Source organism: Melopsittacus undulatus, chromosome 16 (assembly GCF_012275295.1).
Source record: "Melopsittacus undulatus isolate bMelUnd1 chromosome 16, bMelUnd1.mat.Z, whole genome shotgun sequence".
Taxonomy (NCBI): Eukaryota; Metazoa; Chordata; class Aves; order Psittaciformes; family Psittaculidae; genus Melopsittacus; species Melopsittacus undulatus.
The window spans coordinates 288,508-308,152 of NC_047542.1; the positions used below are offsets into that span (position 1 = coordinate 288,508).

At 56.2% G+C, this 19,645-nt stretch overlaps 1 protein-coding gene across 3 annotated transcripts in view; it reads right to left on the minus strand.

Annotated features, from left to right (window-relative positions):
• Positions 1–445: 445 nt before the first annotated feature.
• Positions 446–19,645, minus strand: part of PPFIA4 (PTPRF interacting protein alpha 4) — a 29,683-nt gene continuing 10,483 nt past the window's right edge. Inside the window, exons 8-29 of one of the 3 annotated variants that reach the window (XM_031054613.2) lie at positions 19,409–19,543; positions 18,738–18,821; positions 17,906–18,037; positions 16,471–16,533; positions 15,156–15,247; positions 12,953–13,094; positions 12,539–12,744; positions 11,957–12,197; positions 11,707–11,742; positions 10,992–11,125; positions 10,661–10,824; positions 10,008–10,101; positions 9,694–9,775; positions 8,860–9,060; positions 7,959–8,021; positions 5,541–5,716; positions 4,996–5,093; positions 4,196–4,371; positions 3,913–3,981; positions 2,960–3,137; positions 2,041–2,132; positions 446–1,605 (exon numbers count right to left, since the gene is read on the minus strand). In XM_031054613.2, the coding sequence (XP_030910473.2) occupies positions 2,074–2,132; positions 2,960–3,137; positions 3,913–3,981; positions 4,196–4,371; positions 4,996–5,093; positions 5,541–5,716; positions 7,959–8,021; positions 8,860–9,060; positions 9,694–9,775; positions 10,008–10,101; positions 10,661–10,824; positions 10,992–11,125; positions 11,707–11,742; positions 11,957–12,197; positions 12,539–12,744; positions 12,953–13,094; positions 15,156–15,247; positions 16,471–16,533; positions 17,906–18,037; positions 18,738–18,821; positions 19,409–19,543 (2,625 nt within the window). In that variant the 3' untranslated portion in view covers positions 446–1,605; positions 2,041–2,073. The remainder of the gene's footprint in view (positions 1,606–2,040; positions 2,133–2,959; positions 3,138–3,912; positions 3,982–4,195; positions 4,372–4,995; positions 5,094–5,540; positions 5,717–7,958; positions 8,022–8,859; positions 9,061–9,693; positions 9,776–10,007; positions 10,102–10,660; positions 10,825–10,991; positions 11,126–11,706; positions 11,743–11,956; positions 12,198–12,538; positions 12,745–12,952; positions 13,095–15,155; positions 15,248–16,470; positions 16,534–17,905; positions 18,038–18,737; positions 18,822–19,408; positions 19,544–19,645) is intronic. The other 2 variants (XM_034069816.1, XM_034069815.1) reach the window with 2 other exon arrangements.

Consider the following 19,645-nt stretch of genomic DNA (forward strand, 5'->3'; position numbering starts at 1 on the left):
GGGAATGGCTTGAACCTGCCAGAACAGGGGAGACTGAGCTGAGCTCTTAGGCAGAAGCTGTTCCCTGGGAGGGTGCTGAGGCGCTGGCACAGGGTGCCCAGAGAAGCTGTGGCTGCCCCATCCCTGGCAGTGCTCAAGGCCAGATTGGACACAGGGGCTTGGAGCAGCTGCTCCAGTGGAAGGGGTCCTGGCCCATGGCAGGGGTTGGAGCTGGAGGAGCTTTGGGGTCCCTTCCAACTCAAACCAGGCTGGGATTCTATGATTATCAGAAAACCCAGGTGGATCTCAGTGTGGTTGCTCACTGGTGGGAACTGGATATCCCATGGTTAAACCAAAGAGCAGTGATTTCAGTGGGGCTCAGCCCTGCACCCCAGTAACTCTTGGGGGAGCTAAAGATTAATTCTGTTCTTAATTTGGGCTCTAGAAAGAAGGCTCAAGCCAGCGCTGCTTTAAAATCCTGTTTATTGGAACACACATACATCCTTTCCTGACCCGATCCAGGGTTTGGAGTCCATGCAGTACCAATAATATGACGAAAGAAATAGGGCCTCAATATAAAGGGCTCACTGACTCTTCAACTTAAAAAAATATTTAATACTGTATTAGGCAAATAATACACCGAAAAGACATGGTGACTGTAGAGCCTCTCAGGTATTGCACTTCCAGACAGCACATGATAAGTATAAGGTCATTCCAGCCATCAATAAATATCACATCAGAAATAGGGGCCACACAAGGCAAACGTGGCATGAGGAGACGAAGAGATCCTACCCTACGGGGAAGAAATGGGAAGAGTTGGAGCCTCCTGGATAGATCCCTGCCCATAGCCTGGGGGCAGGGGGGGAAGAGCATCTCCTGTGTACCCGGAGGGGAAAGGACAGGCATGTCCCGGGGTGCTGGGTGCCCCCATTGTGTCCCCTCTCTCATGGATGCTGGGTACTGCCCCAGACAGCACTGAGCCCTATGGGGCGATTCCAGCCCTTCCCCATGCAGCCTCCCCCCATGTGGCATCTGGCAGCACCCAAAACTGCAGCACCCCAGCTGCCCACCTCGAGGCAGATGTCACCCCCTTGTCCCCATGATGGCTGGTCCCTGCTCCATCCCATGCAGCACCAACCCTGGCACTGGCTCCAGTCCCCATTGGGGCAGCTCCGTGCCCAGCAGCGTGAGGAATTTCACAAGCCTGGATCTTCCTTGGCTTCAAGTCCTGTGGGCAGCAGCATCCCTGACGCCTGGGGCTCGCGCAGGTCAGTGCAGCAGCCCACGGTGTATTGGCAACACGAACCAGGCAGGAGGAAGGTTTCCAAGTATCTCAGCCCACTTTTGGGGTGTCTCTGTTGCTCCCCTGGATTGCACCACGCTTCTGCCAGCCACGGAGCAGGCACCCAGCAAGTGCATCCGCAGCCAGTGCGGGGAGAGGTGGGCAACAAGCCACAGGCAGGAGCCATGGGGAGCTGGGGGAAGCAGTGGGGTGCACAAGCAGAAGGGAGAGCATCCTTTTTGGTCCACAGCAGCGAGACTGCAGTGCCTGTTGGGCCAAGGAACATGCTGGGCTCTTGTCCTGAAAGGCAGCCAGCACGTGGCCGTACGGAGAGTGGGGATGTGCTGAGAAACAAAGTGGGAAAGGCCCCGTGAGGATGGTGGCTCATCTCCACCTCTGCACCCACAGGCCAACAAATCCAGGTGGAGTCAGTAATGAATCCTAGTACTGGAAAAGCACGTCCCAGGGTACAGCAACATCCCAGGAGCCTCTCTGAAGCGCCTGCCTATAACAACCCCAGTTGGACCCCCACATCTAGGATGGCATCCTGGGGTCCCCAGCTGTCTGTCCAGGGATGGGACAAACCAGATGCAGTTGGGATGCTGGGCATCCCTTTTGCATCAGCAGCAGCAGGTTGTCCCCCAGGACTGAGGTCTCTGTGGTGCTCCATGGCAAGGAAAACCTTGGTGAAGGCAGACATCCTGCCTGGGTGATGCTGGGCAGAGGTCTCGTGCTCTCCTCTTGGTCCCCATCCAGCTCTGAGGCCTCAATCCACTTACCCAGGGCCGGGCTGGTTCCCATCACGTGGACCCTCAGCAGGAATACGTCCGGACTGTGGAGGTCTCCAGCCTTGGGGACCCAGAGGCACCAACTGGAAGGGAGTCAAAGAGCAGAGCTTGCAGTTAGCCCCAGGCTTCCCAGCAAAGCCTGTGTTAGGCAGCATCTGTGCAGCCACATGAAGATGAGGGTCAAAGGAAGAGGCACGTTTGGCCACCTGGACCTGGCTGGAGCTTGGGCCTCCCTACATCTTGGAAGGGACCAAGATACATGGTAGAAAGGAGTTGTGTGGTGGTGGGGCAGAGCCTGGGACAGCTTAGACACACTACAGCCAGCACAGGCAGCAGGAATGTCAAAGCAGGACCCAACAGCCCTGGGAAAGTGAGTGCTCTGCAGTGCTTCGACTGAATTGAACTGGTTAATTCAGTCCCTTTGGGGATGGCTTCCAAAAGGCAGGATGGACAAGACTGACTCCTGACAGCCCCCAGTGCTACCCCAGCAGGCTCTGACCTGGATGCCCTAGCCCGGATGAGTGCCACACATAGAATCATAGTATCATTAAGGTTTGAAAGGACCTTAAGATCATCTAGTTCCACCCCCTGCCATGGGCATCCCCATTTCATTCCCAGTCCAGCCTTCTCCATCATGGTGGATCAGAGATTGAAGTAACCCTTCTGAAAAACCCTCTGCAGCTCAAGGACCACACGGATTCAGCATCACCACCAGCAGTTCCCTGTCCCTCTCCTCTCCTGGTGCCACATCATCCCCAAAGCATTCACATCCTGCAGACGAGGCCCTCAGTGCCATGGGTTAGTGGTGACCCTGGCAGTGCTGGGGAGCGGCTGGACTTGACCTGGTTGGTTCTGAGTCAATGACACTGTAGTAACCCTGTGCTGTGGGGATGGAGAGGGGGGCACCTACCTTCCGGGGGCATCTTCTTGGCAGGGGCGGCCGGGGGGGGCAGTGGCACCAGGCTGGTGACACGGAACCCGGCGGGCAGCGTCTCGGCAGAGCCACTGAGCATGTTGATGCTGTGGACATCCCGTGGACGGAAGCGCTTCCTCCAGGATGGGGTGCGGCGGAAGGTCTTGTCATCACCCTGCCAGGGAAGTGTGTTATGGACCCCCTGCCCCTCTGAGGTACCCTCATATACCCAGCAGGGTGCCTGTCCATGGACACCGACACGGGGCGGAGGTGGGCGAGGGAATGAGGCCAAGGACATAGGAGACCTCTCTGGGATGCCATGACATGAGATTCAGCCTTTCCAGATGGCCTTTCTCTCCGTCCTGCCTGCAAAGGTGCCTTGGAAATATCAACACACGAACCCCACTAAAGACCCCAAGGGATGCATAACCTTGGTGAGATAATGGCATCTGGAAGCATCTGCTCTAAAGAGAGCCCTGAATAGCTCTGCTCTCATATCTCATGGAGGGAAGCTCCACATAGGTGAGGTTTAGATGAATTCCCACCTTTAGTGACTCAGTATGAACAGTTTTCTGGCTGCTTTAATGGGGCTTCTCTAACCCACCAGCTTCAGCCACTGCAGATGTGTTGTGCTCAGAACATCTGTGACTCTAAAAGGCAATATTAAAGCAGCAGGCAAGGGAAGCCAGGTCAGCTTGAGGCTTGAAATAATGCACAAGGCTCTTCCACACCTGCATCCACAGCCTGGCAACACTTTCCCTGGGGCCTTGTCTAATAGTTTTAGCTTATTCCACTAATACTGCTCATGTAACTGCTCTAAAGAGTCCATGATGCACTATTTGACACCCCTGGACAAGGAGGGAACTGAGCAGAGGTCCTGCCTTTCCTGTTTTCCTGCACAAGAACAGGCATTCAGCATTAACCTGACATGGGAGAGGCTTGGTACTCACATCATCCAGCCTCCGATCCGTGCCCAAGGCGAGCAGGTTGTTGAACTCCCTCTCCAGCACTTGTCGAGCCTGAAATTAACCGCAAATGAGCATTCCCCACTGATGAAAATGGTTTCCAGCCTAAATTCCCATCCCAAGAATGGGAGGATAAAAGCCCATGCACCCTCCAAACGCTCTGCTTTGGAGGGCAGAGTTGAGCTGGTGGCACCGGTGGAGTCCCCCTGCAGCCGTGTCCCATGCTGGGCACCCTCCTCTGATGATGCTCCGAGGTGCCTGCTCTCACCTGGGTGTTCTGCGTGGGGATCTGCAGCACGAGAGCCAGGCTGTTGTGGTCGAAGTTCTCATCGAGGGCCAGGAGCGCCCCATGCACACCGCTCTCCACCAGGTTGTTGGCGTACTCACGGAGCCCAATGGACTGGATCCAGTGAATGACCTGGTCGTTGGTCCACACCAACACGTCTGTGAAAGAGCGAGGGCACAGCTCAGAGTCAGCTCAGACCAAGCTCTTCCTTGTGCAGGGACCTGATGGAGCTCTTTTGCACTGCCCTGGGATGAGCCTGGGACTCTCCTTCCCAAGCCAGCATCAATACCGGGTGCTCCAGCGCCAGGAGCAGCTCACTCCCATTTACCAAACTGAATGCTGAGCTAACAACTGTGAAAATGAATCCTAAGAACCCCCGGCTGCTGCTGTAATTAGGGGCATTATCAATAATGAGATGGAATCCAAGCAGCAGGCAGATGTGCAGGGAATCTCAGGACAGGCAGTGAGGAAGGGGAGGCTGAGCAAGCCATGTCCTGAGCATCTGAAATGGGCAGGAGATGATGTGACGATCAGACTGGCTCTTTTCTGTCGTGACACCTTCCCTCCCCATGGGGTAAAGCTGCACAAAGGCACTTGGAGCAATCTATTGGGAAAAACTGCAGGGAGGTCCCCACTTGGGGCAGGGCTGCTCAGAAATGAGGCTTTTCCCAAGGCAAATGCTGTGTTAAAGTAAGGGATAGGAAAAGGACCATTCCTGGGCATCTCTTGGGAGGTTTCTCCTCTCCTTTTGCGGAGCTGGATGGTGCAAGGTGGCTGCTGACCTTTGATTTCATGTTGGGTCTCTTCTCGCCTCCTCTCGAGCTCTTTGCGGTCGTAGTTGAGCCTCTTCAGGCACATGATGCCGTACTGCAGGCTGGTGCTGCAGGGACACGAGACCACCAACCCTCAGGAGGGCTCAGCACCGTGGGGCAGGTGGGTTGGAGGGACCCACTTCCCTGCTTGCCCTCCCTGTGCCTGAAGGATGCTTTGGTCCAGGGTTGAGGCAGGACAGACACAACCCAGCTGGAAAATGGGAATGTCCCTCCCAACACCATCAGTTCTACCATGTTCTACCTGCCTGCATCCAAATGAGGACACTCTGAGCTTGATGGCTGGAGAGGGAAGGGAGAACCAGCCCATGGGGATTGCTCCAGACTGAAGGAGTGTGGGGGACCCGGCAGATCCATGGACACAGCCCCATGAGTCACAGTTTAGCCTAGAAGAGCCATCCTCCAGCAATAGGGCTGGCCAAAATGGGGGAGAATCACTCAAACTGCCCCATCCTGTGCTCCCTGTGCAGGCTCTGGTCCTGCAGGACAGGACTCACCGGTGGAAGCTGTCCACCATCTTCAAGTGCACTCTGAGATCTTTCTTGGTGAGGTGGTCCAGCATCCGCGCATCAACCAGACACTCCATGAAGTAGCTGCGATACTGTGGGAGACCCAAGCTGGGCAGCCACTCGTTGCCAATCCACTCGTGGTTCATGTCCCCATAGGCCAGTGTCTGCAGGGAAGCAAACAGAGAAGCTACAGAGAAACCAGTGCTTGGTGGAGCTGCAGACTCCAGGGGACAAGCGGCAATTCAGTGCTGAAGCCTGGGGTCACTGTCCTGAGGACCAAACCCAGACCAGAGGAGCTTAACCCTACTTTGTGTGGAAGGGAATGGTCCTGTTGGCCACGGTCTGTGTCCTACTGATGTCCCCCAAGGAGACAAGGCAGTAGCCAAAAAGCAAGTGTAGGGATAAGTGGACTTTATGACCAGCTTCATCCAGAAACAACCAAGACAAAGGTTTCAGTGCATCCCACACTGGTTTTTAAGAAGGTCAGAAATCACCAAAAGATCTACTTTATGACTTCAAAATGAAACAAAAGGTCAATTTTGGGCAGAAAAGCATCAATTCCTTTTCACTCTTTCACTGCAAGCTGATTCTGGGTCTGAAAACACAATCAAATCCACCAGAAGTCATTTGAGAGTGCTAGAAGCAGAAGAGATGGATCAAATCAGGATTCTTTCCTCCCACCTTTTCCATTCAGGAAAATGATCTATATCCTGAACTTGGGACCAAAAAAAAGGTGAAAACCAAATGTCCATGCAGCTATAAACCTCCCATGCAGGGCAGCTGGTCACTCTTAGGTGGGGGGTTTAATACAGGCTCAGCATCTTGCAGAGGAGGTCCCAAAAGAGGTCAGTCTGCCTGAAGCAGAAGACACTGGGCCCCAGTAGCTTCAGGAGGACCACTCTGCCATTGGAAGGTGGCTCAGAGGAGCAACCATAAGGTGCAGGTTCAGACACCAACAAGGATGGGGTGAATACCGATGCCCCAAGCTCATCTCCCTGGTGCCCCATGGTGTCCAGCTCTCCCTCCCATCCCTATCCACCCCACGTACCGCCACGGAGAAGGGTGACACGGGGACCTCACCTGTGCCCAGCTGCCTTCCTCTGTGTCCTAAGTGTGACACATGCAGCATGTCAATAGAAAGGACAAATCAAGTCAGTACCTGGTGGTTCTGCACCGTGAACTGAGCTATAAAGATACAGTGGCAGACACTCAGGGTCATCATACATCTTCCCTGGGTAATATCATAGAATCATAGGGCAATTTGGGTTGGAAACACCTTGGCCTTGAACACTGCCAAGGATGGAGAACTCACCACTTCTTTGGGCAACCCATTCCAGTGCCTCACCACCCTCACAGTAAAGAGCTTCCTCCTTAGATCCCACCTGAACTTCCCATTTCAGTCTGAACCCATCACCCCTTGTCCTGTCGCTACAGTCCCTATAGAGCCCCCTTCAGACACTGGAAGCTGCTCTGAGGTCTCCACGCAGCTTCTCTTCTCCAGGCTGAACAGCTCCAATGTTCTCAGCCTGTCTTCATGCAGGAAGTGCTCCAAGCCCCTGAGCATCCTCCTGTCCCTGTATGGGTACCAAATGGTAACTCCCATGTCCCCAAAGATGGAGGGATGCAGACAGAAACCTAAGCTTCAGCTCATGGGTCCCAACACACAGAGGGGTTTCCCAACCCAATTTTGTAGCTGTTTCCTCCCTTGTCAAGCTGTGCTGGTGTTGCTCAACCCTATAAAACCAACCAAGGGAAAGTGTCATTTCCCTGCTGCAACTCTGAGCAATCCTTCCCCAGAAGACTCCCGCTTGGTTGAAGGTCTGTGTTACTCAACCAGCAGACAAAAGCTGCACTGAAATGCCCCAGTTCACACAACAACAAACCCAAAATGCTGGCCCTGCTCTGAGACATGCACATGGGGTCTTTTAAACATCCACTACATGTCTACGTCTCTCCAAAGGAGCCAGAGGTTTTGGGAGCACAGCCACATCCCACCGAGGGACTCCAACCTGTCAGGGTGACAGAGAATGGGGACAATGTTTGGGTGTCAATGAGAGATTCGACAGTGGCTTTTGTGGGTGCAGAATGAGCAATGTAGGACTCAATCTCATGCATCTGTCTTGAGATCACCCTTGAGCTTTGTCTTTCACTTCTCTAACTCACAACTGACAGCCAAGCCACTCTAGAAACCCACAGGGGCAAAGGCAAACCCATCTGATGGGGTTTAAGGCAGTTCTAGAACTTGTTGGCTATTAAAGGTTGAAAGATGGTTTCTAAGCAGCTGCATGGCCAAGAGCTGACACATGAGATGCAGCAGAGATCTCCTTCCCCTCCAGGGTTAGTGTGTTAATGCACGCCCGGAGCTCGGTACAGTAACTGATAGGCAGTGGGGCTGGGCAGCCTCACCGTCTTGGTGGAAGTTGCCAGGTTCTCCATCTCCTCGTGGGTGACCCAGACGTTTCCAGAGGACTGCAGGGAAAAGAGTGGAGAGGTCAGGATAAACCCCCATAGAGCCGTGCCCTCGTTCCCAACCGTGCTGGAGCCAAGCCCTGTGCAGGCTGATGGAGGATTGGAGCAGTACTAGGGACATCTTGCAGCTTCCTTGCAGCTCAGGCTGGTGGCATCCTGCTGCCCATGGGGAACCTGGGCTATCTGTGCAGCCACAAAGAGCACAGCAAGGCCCTTTGGCTGCCTTTATACTTTGGTGTTATGCTCACAGAGCCTGCAGGCTTGTCTCTATGAGCTGTGACCCCAGCCATGGCCATCTGAGGGGCACACAGCGTGCTTGGGGCCTTTCTTTTTGCTGCCTGCGTTGCTACAGATGTTTCTTGGCATTACTGGGGCACCACTAAGCCCTCGAGGGGTTTGGGAACCAGCACAAGACATGATCCCTCCATCCTCTCCATGTCCTATCCAGGGATCTCCAGTTCCTCTGACTTGCCCCAGGGATTTCACACAGTCCCAGGAAAAGGCTTGAGTGGCAATGACTGAGGCTGTGCACAACCAGCCCCGTGAGTCACACACGTGCTGGCTGGATGGGTCTCTCCTCTCCAGATAAGGCAGCCCCTGAGCTTTGCTCTTTGCAGGCTGCTCAATGGGGCCAACCTCTTGCTGACAACCTCTGAGAGCAAGGACAAGACCATTTGCTGGTGCCTCAGGACAGGAAAGCGCTTCCCACTCAATGGCCATCAATGATCTCTGTGCCTAAGGCCGAGTGTCTGCTGGTTTGAGTGGTCCATGAGGAACCATCACACCCTCCATGGCCGTGCCTGCCCGGCTCCATGGTGGCCAATGGACCAGCACTTACGGTGCGGGAGGTGGGTGGTGCTGAGGGGCTGGTGAGTGAGACCATCTCCTGGATGGCCAGGCGCAGCTTGAGGCGATGCAGAGCGTTGCTGATGCCAATCTCCCGCTGGATCTCCGTGTCCGACAGGGCTGACATGATGGCTCCGCTCTTCACGTTGGCTCGGCAAGCGGCGACGTACCAGGCTGGCATCCCCACCCAGAGCTGCAACACAGGGCACAGCAGTGAGTGCCTGGGTCACCTCCCCTGACCAAACCTGCTAGCATCAGGGCCCTCCTGTTTGAATCATAGAATCATGGAATGGGTTGGGTTGGAAGAGACCTTAGAGCCCATTCAGCTCCAACCCTTGCCACGGGCAGGGACCCCTTCCACTGGAGCAGCTGCTCCAAGCCCCTGTGTCCAACCTGGCCTTGAGCACTGCCAGGGATGGGGCAGCCACAGCTTCTCTGGGCACCCTGTGCCAGTGCCTCAGCACCCCCACAGGGAAGAGCTTCTGCTTTAGCTCTAACCTCGTATCAAAGCTGAAGAGCCTCATGGGGTTCCTTTTCTGTTGCACAGATGGCATGTGGGCAGCCCAGCATCGCTAGATCTGATGGATGCAGCACCCACTGAGGATTTCAGCTCTCAGCTCTACTCAAACCACAACTCAATGGAATATGTGAAAGATCTGAGGATCTGCTCTGCACCCTCAGGTTCTGCAACCACCAACCATGTGCATGGACCAAGCATGGTGGGACTGTGGGTGCTGTACCACTGCCAGGGGAGCACACTACAGACCAGCAGCAATAGCAAAGCTGTCAGTGCCTGGAGACAATGCATGGGCATGCTCTGCCTTACCTCCAGCCAGGAGACAACAGTGGGGCCATCCCAGTGAGCAAAGGGCAATCCTTTCCTCCGAGCCTCTTCCAGGAGTTCATGCCTGGAGGGAACAGAAGCAGAGTGATTCACTGAGCACTTGTACAGAAGGAAGCCGCTCTTGAAAGGGAATAGACCATGGGCACTAAGAACCAGCTGGTAGCACAGCACTAAAGGAGCTAACAGGGCTCAAGAGAGGGTGAAGATGAGAAGTCTTTCCAACAATTCCCATTCATGGCTTCTTGGCCATGGGGCAGGACATCTCCTTGCTGGGGCAGGGAAGGAGGTTCACTCACTTCTTCCGCAGGCGACGATCCTTCTCGGCCTGAGCACCCAACTTGCCAAGCCCCAGAGGGTCCTGCATGCCCACCTCCACGTCAGTCAGCAGCACTGTTGGCCAAGCAAGACAGCCTGGGGTCAATGTGACATCCCCTGGGTGAGCACGACATCCCCAGGGCTAGCGTGGGCAATGTCACAACCCCCATCCCAGGGTGCTGGGGATGTACAGGGGGTGACAGTCTCCATTTCCAACCCACCCTCACAGCCCCCCTGCATAGCCCCAGGGGATCCCAGCCTGCCATCCCTCCCATTTCAAAATGCTCAATATCAAAGCAGTGAAGTGGAAAAGCAGCTCCTACCAATGGGCTCTGCAAAATCAAGAAGGTCCTATGGGGAGGGAAGCAGATCTGGGGACATTAAAGATAGGACACAGTGATGTGGGGTCACTATGCTCACTGCAGCTCTTGCAGAGCATCACGAGTGGTACCACGCTCAGGCCAGAAATGGCCAAAAGGCAGAAACTCCAGGACTCCACTGCCCAGAGCCAGTGGTCCCGCTATCCTCAGAGCAGCAGGGGTGTCCCTGCTCCTCCACTGGTCACCCCAAGAGCACCCCGATGCCAGAGAGGGCCAAGAGCCCGGCACGCGCAGGAATGGGGCTGCTCACGGACCCTGCCCCGTGGCCCCTTCTCTGCTCAGCTGGATCAAACGACCCTTCTCCTTTTTCCCAAACAAGCGCCCGATGGAGGATTTGATCCCCTTCCTCTTGGAGCCCTTGTGCAAGGAGTCCTGGCTGCTGTTGCTGCTGGGGTTGCTGGCCTGCTCCTCCAGCGAGCTGGGGATGGAGGAGGGAGAGGAACAGCAAAGCCTTCAGGTTATTGCCGAGCAGAGCACAAGCCCATGGCAAACCCGAGCCCTCCCCACAGTCCCACGCTTGCCCCATGTAAATCCTCAAACCAACAGAGCAAGCACCGCTGAGAGACCCAAAGATGCTCCACGTACCTCTTCCCATCCTCCTGGCTGAGCGCAGGGTGGCCCAGCTTCTCCAGCCGCAGTGTTCTGGGTGAGGATGGGGGGGACGTCTCACATTTGATGGTGGTTTTATCCTCTCGGCTTTCATCCCGAGCTGCAGGAGACTGAACAGGCAGAGAAGTGATGAGGCTGGGTGGCCAAAGCCCAACTCCATCCTTGCCCTGCTGCCTGCCTCTCTCTTGCTCCACGGAGGCATGGCCAAAAGAGCCACCTGAGCCTGGAGGCTTTGCCACGCTCCAGGATTGGCCTCAACTAGAGCTGTGGCAATGGCTTGAGATGCCCAAACAGATGGGGAGGATGTGGCCGTATGGGGAATAGGAAGGAGAGGGGATGCAGCCCTGTGGTCCAGGTCAGTGTGTGTGAGGACAGAAGCTGCTGGCCCTCAGCAGAGGGCTCTGAGGAGCACAGATGGGAATGTCCCAAAGACACCCAGTTGCCAGAGGGGACACACAGTGTTTGAGGACCCAGTGGCTTTTCTGAACCTCCCCATGTCCTGCCAGCACCCCCCAGGCTGCCAGCCAGCACATCTCCAAGCACCTTATGGGATCCCCAAGATCCTCCTGCTGAATCCCTGGGGTCCCCAGCTCCATCCCGCGCCTGCTGCACCCTGACCTGGTGTGGACAAAGCCAGGAGCAGGCTGGAAAAGGGGCTTGGACAAAAACCAACGGGATGGGAGCCACTCACTAGCAGTTTCCTCCGGTGCTTCCTCAAGTCGCTGGGCTGATTGCAAGGGGGAAAGCGAGAGAGACACAGAAAGGGGGGCAGTTAATGGAGAAACCCCCCCGCCCCACCCCACAGCGCAGTCCCAGGGCCAGGCACCCCCATCCCAGAGCCCATCCCAGAGCCGTGCGGGTGCCGGGGGCACCGCTCCCACCCCAGAAGCCACCCACACGCCCCATCCAAGCCCCACGTCCACCCCACTCCTCCTCCTCACCAACGTCATGATCCCCATGCGGTCGAGGTCCTGAGCGGCGCTGCGGGAGCTCAGCTTCGGGGTGGAGCGGCCGCTGAGTGGGGGGGATGAGCTGGCCAGGGACAGGGCTGTCAGTGAGGTGGGGATGGATGCCCTCTTGCAGAGCTGGGTGAGGTTGAGCCCCTCCATGCTGCCGCTCGTGACACGCGTCTCCAGCTCCTCTGCACGGAGCTCGGTGGATTCCTTCTCCTCTTGGATCATCCTGAGGGAGCAGAGGGGTTCAGGGCTCTTGGCTCCTCACCGAGGAATCACCTCACACCTCCCAGCACCACATCCCCCCTACCCAGGGGAGATGTGCCTTGGGTGCTGTGACTCAAGCCCCTGAGCTCCAGGAATAGTAGGATCAGGATCTTTATACCGACCCATCAGGATCCACATAAACCATGTGCAGGATGGGGCTGGATGTCCTGGAGCCATTTCCCTGGCTGAAGCTGGACCAAGACCTCAATTTTAGGGCATCAGAGCCTCCTCCCATCTCCTGGAAGTTTGATGCCCCCCCTCCAGAGCCACTTCAGAGCAAGGCAGTGATGGGTTTTGCCCTACCTTATCTCCTCATTGATGGCATCCAGCTGCTCCTGGAGCATCATGGCCAACGTCTGGGCATCCGAGTGCCCACCAGGGGAGAGCACATCCATGGAGCTGAAAAGCGTCTCACGGTCATCCTCATCCACATCGGAGATCTCCGGGTCGCTGTCAAAGGCATGAGGCCCCGTGGCCAGGACACTGCCAGCCTGAGCCTGCTCCCAGTCCTGGAGAGAACAAGATCCACTGGTCCTCCATGGCTCTCCATGTCTCCAAAAGCCAAACTGGAGAGCTCCACACAACAGTTACAACTCAATGCAACCCAATGGGAAAAACCCTGCCTCCCATTTTACCCTCACGTCCCCAGGGCATGAGACTGACATGCAAGGCAAGAGGGGACCCCAAGCCCAATGAGACCCCATGAAGATGGGTTACCTTGGCTGGCTCCTCTCGCCGGGCAGCAAATCGTCCCTTCTGTGCCCGAGGCAGACCTGGGGCTGTCCCAAAGGGCTCAGTGGGACCATGGACCACGGCACTCAGTGGGAAGCGCAGGTCCGTGGTGCTGCCCATATGGGACCTGCAGGCAAAGAGCCCTGTTGGAGACACTGCTCCATGCAGGGATGCCCTCATCCCCAGGCTGCTCCCCTTGCAGCCCAGGCTTGCTGAGGACAGAGGAGGAAGATGAGGCCACCCTGGCATGTCCACCCCAGTAATGCCTGGTGTTCTGCATCTCTTGCCAGGTTGGATGGGGCTTGGAGCAAGCTGCTCTAGTGGAAGGTGTCCCTGCTTGTGGCAGGGGATTGGAACAGGATGAGCTTTAGGGTCCCTTCCAACACAAACCACTCTGGGATTCTCTAAATGATGCAAACCCAAGGCTCCAGAAAAAGGTGCCCCATTCCCCCCATGCTTGCCCTGGAGATGTGCTCACACATTGTAGGAAGCTCAGCCCTAGGCCCTACCCTGCTGCTACCTCCCCCCTCTTCGTGGTACCCACCAGGGCATCCAGCCAGCCCTGCAGAAAACCACCCTGTGCAGTGGGTCTGCTGTGAAGCCGTGGGCTGAGCAGTCCCCTCCTGTCCTTCCCTCTTGAGAACAGCTTGCACCTCACATGTACAGCACGTTCTGTGCCTGCCTTCTCCATCCCTGCGCTCCAGAGCTGGAGCTTTTCTCCCCCAGGGAGCTTTTCTCCTCTTTTTTATGTTTTCTTTAACATTTTCATGTTAAAAATATTGAATAAAATCCCGTCTGAAACAGATCTTCCAAGTGCAGGGACATGGGCATCATTTGGGATCTTCCAGCAGAAGCCGGCTAGCACTTCTTCATCCTCCTCCATGCTCAGCCTGGTGCCTGGGAGCAGGTCCCCATGCCAGGTAGAGCAACACAGCAGCTATGGAACATGTGGCTTTTTGCCACCGTGGTATTCGATGCATATCTCTTTGTCGCCTGGCTGCTCCTCCTCACCCTGAACACCCGACCCCACAGCTGAGCCCAGCACCTTCCCAGAGCACGGGGTCATCATTCCTATGGGCATTGCTACGGGAAGCACGAGGGGTTTCGATGGAGGATGACAACAGCAGTCGCCCAAGGCAGATCAGTGTTCACCAGCATGGTGGCTCTGGTTTGCAGTGCCTCCCTGCCCCAGCATCCCACCAAGGCCAGACAAAGGCACTGACAGGAGCAGCTCTGCTTGGCGTCAGCTTGGTGTCTGCACACGAAGGCACGGCCCAAGTTTCAAGGGGATTTAAGCTGTGGAGCCACTGACAAGCTGCTTCTGAGCTAAAACCAGATAAAGGCGCCTCAGACAAAAGCTGACATTTCAGCGGGGGGATTACTCTGCCCTCTGTAACTCAAGCTGTCTGCTGCTATTTCCTCCCAGAAACAAAGCTAAACACAAATGTCCATCTTGTTCTTACAGCCCCATACAAAGAGGTCCCACACATGCCCCACACACTCCTCTGGCACTCAGCTACCCTTCGGCCTCATAAACTCTCCCTCATCCTCCTTCTTCTCTCCACAACAGACATGATGCTCAGGAGAGGATGCTGTGTCTCAGGCGGCTGCAGCAGCACACTGGGGAGCATGTTGTGCTGTCACCCTCCTATTCTAGCCCCCTGCTTTACCCCCCTCCAGTGCTGGGTACCCTGGTCAGTGCTGGGGGCTGAGGCCTGAGGCACTCACCTCTCTTCCTGGTGCTCTGGGCTGCTCCCCATCTCCCAGAGGACTTTAAGTGGAAGGGTAGGGGGGAAGCATTGTGGAAAGGAGGGGTAAAAATGGGGGGTTCATTCTTCTTTGCCTGCAACACCTCAAAAAGAGATTCTCCTTCTCCATCCCCACACTCCACAAAGGGAAAGGTGTTTGGTGAATACACAGCTTTCATAGAGGATTAAGCCCTAAGTCCTTTGTGCAGAAAAAGAAATGATGCCCAGTGGGTTTTTTGCCCTTAAAAGAGCAACTTTCGGCCTGTTCAGCTGGGCTGGGCTATTCTCAACAGTCTCTGTCCCATGGTGAGGACACTGACTCTGCTGCGTGAACCACCCTGCAGCTTGGTGAAACCAGAAGTGCTTGATGCCATCAGCGTTTTGGGGCCAAAGCCATGGGTGCAGGGCTCAAGCAGAGGCTGGTGGGGTTCTGCCCTTACCTTGTGTGCACGCTCTCCACGAACGTCCCACTCCTGGTCTTGAGCTGATCAACCTCCAGCCTCAGTTTGTCGATCTCATCAGACAACCGCCGCTGTTCGGGGTGAGACAAGAGACAGGGGTTGGTTTTGCTCTGAGGAGTAGCCAGGTTTGGGGCAATCCACATCCTTAGCTATTCCCAGGTTTCTATTTCCTTTCAAAACCCCCATCCCAGGTTTAAGGCACCTTTGGCACATCAGGAAAGAAACAGCTCATGCAGGCGACAATGAATGGCGATGCTGGGGTGATGCCGCAGAGGGAGGAAGTGATCACAGGCCAGACAGACAGACACAAGCGTGCTTGAAGCGATGCTGCTTTGAGAGATGAAGGAAGATCAGTCCCACTGGGATGCTCTGGGTTTGCTCCACACTGCATGTGCGGGGCCAGCAGTGAGGGACCAGTTGGCCAAATGGGCTGCTGGTCCTGTCTCTCCTGCTGCCAGTCCCATCCTCACAGGAACCTGTGCCTGCACTATGTGGCTGTGCTATCCTACAGGAGACGTGAGCGGGAAGGGAGGCAGGGAGATGGATCATCCAGCCCAGCAGGATCCATTCCCAGGGACAAAGAGGCTGAACCAGAGTGGGCAAAGTGCAAGCAGCATCATGAAGGTCTTGGGGCTTTGCCTCTGCCTGGAACCAGACCTTACCCAGCAGCCACGGCTGGGAAGCATGAGGATTGGGATGCTGGGAGCAGCTGGGAGAGCAAGGCCCTGGGCAAGGGGGAAATCAACCATGCATGAAACATGGGGCATATCCCATAACTCCCATTGCTTCAAAAAGCCGTAACCCTCCAGCTTTCCGGCACAGGCCAACGTGGTGGACTCGTGTTGCAGACCCTACTTGGATGCTTTATGTGAGAGCAAGGAAGGTGTGAAGAGCTACAGGGCCTTCTGCAAGCTGGGCATGGGGCACATCTTCCCCCAGTTGGAGTGAGGGGCTTGAGAAAGCCTCAGGAGTGAAAGGGATGTGGCTGCCTGAGGTGGAGCCATCTCAGCCTCACTGCTGTCCTCAGGGAGCTGGGGATGGATGAACGGGATAGAAACATGGAGATGGGACTGAACATGCCTGTCAGGGAACCAAACCAGGGGTCTCCAGAGGGGTGGGTGGCAGCTTCCATCCACCCACTGCATGGCTTAGTTTGTGGCCTCCTGCTCCTGGGTGCTTTGGGATCCCAGCTCCTCCAAAACTAGGGCATTTTAGGAGCCACGACTGCCACTAGCCAGGAATTAGGAGCGAGGAAGCGCAGTCACTGGGGCAGGCTCCCTGCAACCGCATTTACCTTGTCGTGCTGCTGCTCCTCTATCTGCTTTTGGGTATTTTCCAGCTCTTGTAACAAAGTGTTCTTTGGAAAACGAAACAAAAAGAAAAGGGAACAAAAACAGGAAAGAAAAAGAGAGACCATTTAGGAAACGGCCTCCTGGGTATGGCCAGCATGGGACTGCCTGGCCCGCGGGACAGCGATGGCCACCGAGCATCTCCTCACCTACCTGTCAATGGCTCTGCTTTGCAAACCCCCTGCTCCTCAAGCAGGGCTGCCCTCACTCAGCTCCTGCCCCACACCAGCACCATGGCCATGGAGGGCACATGGTGATTAGAGGTTTGAAGGACAGGGCTTCAACATCAGGAAATGCATCTGAGAGGAGATGAACTCCTTGGGCTGGATCAAGGGCAAAAACATCCTCTACATAGGCAAAGAAGCAGGGGGAAAGCAGATGTGTTTGCAGCTTCCTGATCTAGTGCTCTGGTTTGGATCACTTTTGCCTGCAAAGACCTGGAGAAGCTCTGGGTGAGCCAGTGCCAGCAGCAGGAGCAGATGATGCACTACCACTCTGGTCCTTGTTGTTTGCTGGGGTGGAAATCTGGACTCAGCCCCATGTGTTAGGTCTTGCTCTTTACCCAGAGCCACTTGGACCTATCTGCTGAATGCCTGGACATGTTGGCACAGCCACATGTGGTTGGGGACAGGAGCTGCAGAGCAGCAGGAGAGACAGACCCAGTCCTGAAGGCATCAGCTGTGGGATGCAAGCCCTCTGTGCTCTGACTCACTAAGGGGAGCCTGGTCCCTGCAGGAACCCAATAGAGGTGAATTATCAAGGCCCGACCTCCCATTGGCACTGTGAGGTTCATCCTTGCTCTGAGCCACCTGCTCTCCCAGCTAATTGCATTCATGCTGGGAAGCAGCAGCAATTCCTGCTGGCTCCTCAAAGGAAAGCCCAGTGCCCCAGGGTGGGAGCTGGGAGTTGCTCATGGGCTCTGCCCTGGCTTGGAGCAGGCAGAGCAGTCGGGGCTGTAGACAGGGAGGTTTGAAGGCAGCATGTGGAGGGGATGGGCAGGTGGGAGAGGATGAACACTGCATTTTCACCTGCAAAATGCAGCAGGGTTTTGCTTGGACAGCCAGAAGAGACACAGGGAAGTGAGGGAGAGGAGCAGGACAAATCCTACTGCTGTTGGAGGTGGAAGGCAGTGGCAGTGTTGGGTGTGATGTAGGGCACGCTTCCCGGTGCTTCCATCGGCCCCAGTGCCCAGCTGGCATCCTGCATGGGATCATCTGTCCACCCCTGTGTGGGACCATTTCTCCACCCCTGCATGGGCCCATCTCTCCATCCCTGCACAGACACCTCCAAACCCCTGTGCTGTGGCTGAGGCTCTGTGCCCGAGGGGCTGCAGACCATGCAGATCCCCCTCAGCCCCCCCCAGAGGACCCCCAGCGCTACCTTCTCCTCCAAGGCTGCCATCCTCTCCTTGAGGTGGAGCTGCAGCCGCTCGTTGGACTCGCTCAGCAGCCGGTCCACGGTGTCTGAGAGCCTCTTGTTGTGCTCCTCGTTCATCTTCTCCCGCTGCCGAGCCTGAAGGAGCCAACAGCAACACGTGAGCTCCTCCTGCCACCCCATCCCTGCTGCTGGGGACAGCACAGATCAGCCTCTCTACTGCGGCTCTGCTGGGCTCTGCATCCCCCAGCCAGGGATGAACAGGAGAGAGGACAGGATTCCTGTCCTGCCTGCCCCTCTGCAACCAGGGACAGCTACACTATGCGAGGGGAAACATTCCAGACCCCAATGGGTGCTGATCCTCTGGATTGGCAAAGGTCTGTCCTAGGCCAAACCAACCTGGGGCTTCCCAGGGGCTGTAATCCCACCTGAGCAACCTGGGAAATGAGCATCACAACCTCCTGCATGGACGGCCCAGCCACTGGCTAAGGAGCACAGCAGGGACTGTGCAGCCCATGACGCATCAGCTCAGCCTCACTGTCTCTTTAAGGGACAGCACCTTTGGTCTCATCCTGCTGCTGATCCAGGCTTGGGGAAGTGCTGCTGGAGACTCCCCTTCTCCTCCCTGTATCTGGGGTCCCAGCTTGCCCCAAGGGGTGATGCTGGGAGAGGAGGGATGTGGCATGTTAACAGCAGTGCTTGGATGCCTGGGAGAGAGGGAAATCACAGCAGAGCTTCACGAGCTCCTGCTGGCTCTAGTTTAAGAGATCCTGGATGGGGAAGAATTAACCAGATCAGGACTCACCAGGAGCCCCCATACAGGCTGAGCACCACTTACCCTGGCCAGCTCCTGGTTCTTCTCCTCCAGCTGACTCTCCAGCTGCCGGAGGTGCTCCTCGATGCTCCCGTGCCTCTCTTCTGCCTGGGAAAAGCAGAGCAGCCCTCTCGGATGATGCTCCCCAAAAGCATGCAGACCTTCCTGCATCCCTCCTTCCATCCCTGCATCTGCATCCTTCCCAGGATGGAAGGCTCTCTCCCACTGCCTGCATCCCTGCCATGGTTGGCTGTGTGCTGTGAGCCCAAACCAGCCCTGATAGCAAGGTGATGGGAGCTGGAGGTGCTCTGTGCAGAACCAGGCACATGCCGCAGCACCCAGGAAGCGCAGGGCTGGTGCATCCAACCTCCCTCCAGGCCTGCACCTTCCCACATCCACCCTGGGTCCTTCCTCTTCCTCCTCATCCCAGAGTGATCACAGCACAAGCCAAAGGGCATCTACCCCAACAGGACCATCAATGCCTTGGAGAAGGAAGCAGAGAGAAGGGAGCAAGCCCCATCCATGCAGAACACGTGGAGAACTTCAAAACCAGCTCATTGTCCCTGCAGTCACCGAGAAGCAGAAGACAGCACAGCCCCAAGGGCAGGTTGGCACCCATGGAGCAGCGGGGTGGCCAGAGCTGCCTCCTCCCCTGGTCCCTGCTCTCCCTTTGGCTCTGGTGCCCCAGCACTTGCCTTGGTGAGCGCAGCGATGCGCTGAGCCAGCTCTGCTTCCACCTCGGGCAGCGTCTCTGCCTTCCGCATCGTCTGCTGCAGCTTCTGCTCTGCCAGCTCCAGCAGCTCCTGCAGGTGCCTGGCCTTCTCCTCACACTGTGGGACAGGGCAGGATGGGTGCCCAGCACCGAGGCTGGTCCCGTCCCCAGCACCCACTTCTCCCTCCCAAGTGCCCGGGGTCATGGGGAGTGCTTGGAT